The sequence below is a fragment of the Nematolebias whitei genome, chromosome 4 (assembly GCF_014905685.2).
Source record: "Nematolebias whitei isolate Nwh7 chromosome 4, NemWhi1, whole genome shotgun sequence".
Classification (NCBI taxonomy): Eukaryota; Metazoa; Chordata; class Actinopteri; order Cyprinodontiformes; family Rivulidae; genus Nematolebias; species Nematolebias whitei.
In genome coordinates this window covers 26,491,532-26,493,974 of record NC_056501.1, presented here as the reverse complement: position 1 = coordinate 26,493,974, position 2,443 = coordinate 26,491,532, and the positions used below count along the sequence as shown (strand labels likewise).

At 47.1% G+C, this 2,443-nt stretch overlaps 1 protein-coding gene across 1 annotated transcript; it reads right to left on the bottom strand.

Moving 5' to 3' along the window:
• Positions 1-1,351: 1,351 nt before the first annotated feature.
• Positions 1,352-2,443, bottom strand: LOC119409056 (gap junction alpha-3 protein-like). Its single transcript, XM_037675916.1, has one exon. The coding sequence runs from the start codon at positions 2,441-2,443 to the stop codon at positions 1,352-1,354; it is 1,092 nt and encodes a 363-aa protein (XP_037531844.1).

The window sequence follows — 2,443 nt, the reverse complement described above, 5'->3', positions numbered from 1 at the left end:
CCTGGACAGGTTTCCAGTCCATCACAGGGACACATAGTATTATTAATCATACTAAGAGACAAACGAGACAAACAACCATTCACTCTCTCACTCACACCTAGAGACAATTTAGAGTCACCAGTCAGTCAAACATTCAATTCAGTTTATTTACATAGCACCAAATCACAACATAGTTGTCTCAGGGCACTTTACAGAAACATTCACATACATAAAAACCAATTAGTAAAGTTCTCTATCTAAGGAAAAAAAAAATGCATGTTTTTGGTCTGTGGGAAGAAACTGGAGTACTTGGAGATAACCACACATGCACAGAGAGAACATGCATAACGCTGACATAAAATTAATTTACACATACTTGTTTCTGGGCAGCAGCACGGTGACACGGTAGAGTTGCCACCTCTCAGCGAGAAGGTCGCTCCGGTTCAAATCCCAGTCTGGGGGCTTTTCTGGGTGGAGTTTACATGTTCTCTCTGTGCATGTGTGGGTTTTCTGTTCTCCCACAGATTAAAAACATGCATGTTAGTCTGATTGGTAACTCGAAATTGTCCCTAGGTGTGAGTGAGAGAGTGAATGATCATTTGTCTCATTTGTCTCTATGTGTCCCTGTGATGGACTGGAGACCTGTCCAGTGTGTCCCCCACCTCTCAAACAGTGACTACTGGATATGGGTACCAGTGACCCTCATGATCTAAAAAGGAAGAAACGGGTAAAGATAATGACTGTTAGAACGGCTGACCCACAGGTTAGTGAATGAGTGGACGTCGGTCTCTATTTCTCCAAACTGGGACTGTTCAAAAAGGTACAGCAGGTGTATTAATCATTTATAGCCTTTCCATAGAACCTTACTTCAAAAAAGATTTGGACTACTTCTTCAAGCCAAGTCTGTGCTGAACATGTACCTGCCATGGATTTCCTTGTTTTCACTAATTAGGACTAATAAAATGCAAACCTGATGGGACGGTCTAATGAACAGCAGAAAGATTCCCATACATATAAAACACCAACAGTCATCAACATTTATGAATAAATGTATGCTGATCTAAACCACATGTGCTTCTGACAAAAACTAAGCCCAGTGATGCTTCCTAAAACAGAAAGGCTTCAGTAAAGGATAACAGTACAGCCAGTTAGAACAGTTTGTCAGAAAATGATTTAGTTGTACTGAATATGGTTTTACAGGTCACAGTACACTTGCCAGATCTTCTCCGAAATGCAACTCCTCTCTACGCTGGAATGAGTCAAACCTGAGCCATCTTCAAAATGAGGCCGAGTTTAGCGTGTACGGTAGTTTCCAAGCAACATTCGATCCTCGAACGGCAATTTAAGAGCCTCGCAAGAAACATAAACCTCCTCATATCTTCAGATCGTCTATTCTAGTCTTGCTGCTGCTGTGTTTGGCACCGTGGCCGGACCTCGTCTGTGTAGGAGACCCAGGGGCCGATTCTGCTCCTTTCTTCCCTTTCAGGTCACATTCCTCTGGCTTGCTGCTGCTCCTTTCTACTGCCAAGTTGTCCTTATTCTGTTTGTACGCTGCTTTGCTGTGGTACGGGTGCAAGGACGAGTCTGCCCCCTCAGACAGAGGTGAGGGGTTGTAGCTGGGTACAGGTGGGTAGACAGGCTGGGCTTGGTGGTGCCCCGGGAAGTAATCATCGTAGCTCGGAACAAAGGGCACCGCAGTCACACTGGGCTCTTTCGAGATGGCCTCAAGGGCCCTTCGGCCCCTCCTGAAAGTGATGCCTTGGCTGCACTTTGTAAAGCCCAGGTGGTAGATCTCTATGAGGTTGAGGAACAGTGACACGCTGGCCACTCCGAGCATAAAGATGATGAAGATAGTTTTCTCAGTTGGGCGGGATATGTAGCAGTTCACCACATTGGGACATGGTGGTCTGTCACATGTGTACATGGGTTTCAGCTCAAAACCATATAAGAGGTACTGGGCTACAATGAAGCCCACCTCAAACAGTGTCTTAAAGATCACGTTGAAGACATATGTGCGCAGGAGCTCCCCCTGCAGGCGTACGCGTCCTTTTTCGTCTCTTATAAGAGCCTTCTTGTGGTGAACATGAGCATCTATCAATGGGGCCTTATGGTCTGAGTGAAGCTCCCGCTCTTTCTCCTTCTCTTTCTGCTTTTCCTCCATTCGCACCAGGTGGAGTATGTGCCCCAGGTAGATCAGGGTAGGTGTGGACACAAAGATGATCTGCAGCACCCAGAAGCGCACGTGGGAGATGGGGAAGGTGATGTCGTAGCACACGTTCTCGCAACCGGGCTGCTTGGTGTCGCAGGTGAAGCCCGACTGCTCGTCGCCCCACACCTTCTCTGTCGCGGCACTCAGGATCAGGATGCGGAAGATGAAGAGGACGGTGAGCCACACCTTCCCCACCACCGTGGAGTGCTCCTGGGCTTTTTCCAGAAGCTTTCCCAGCAGGTTCCAGTCTCCCAT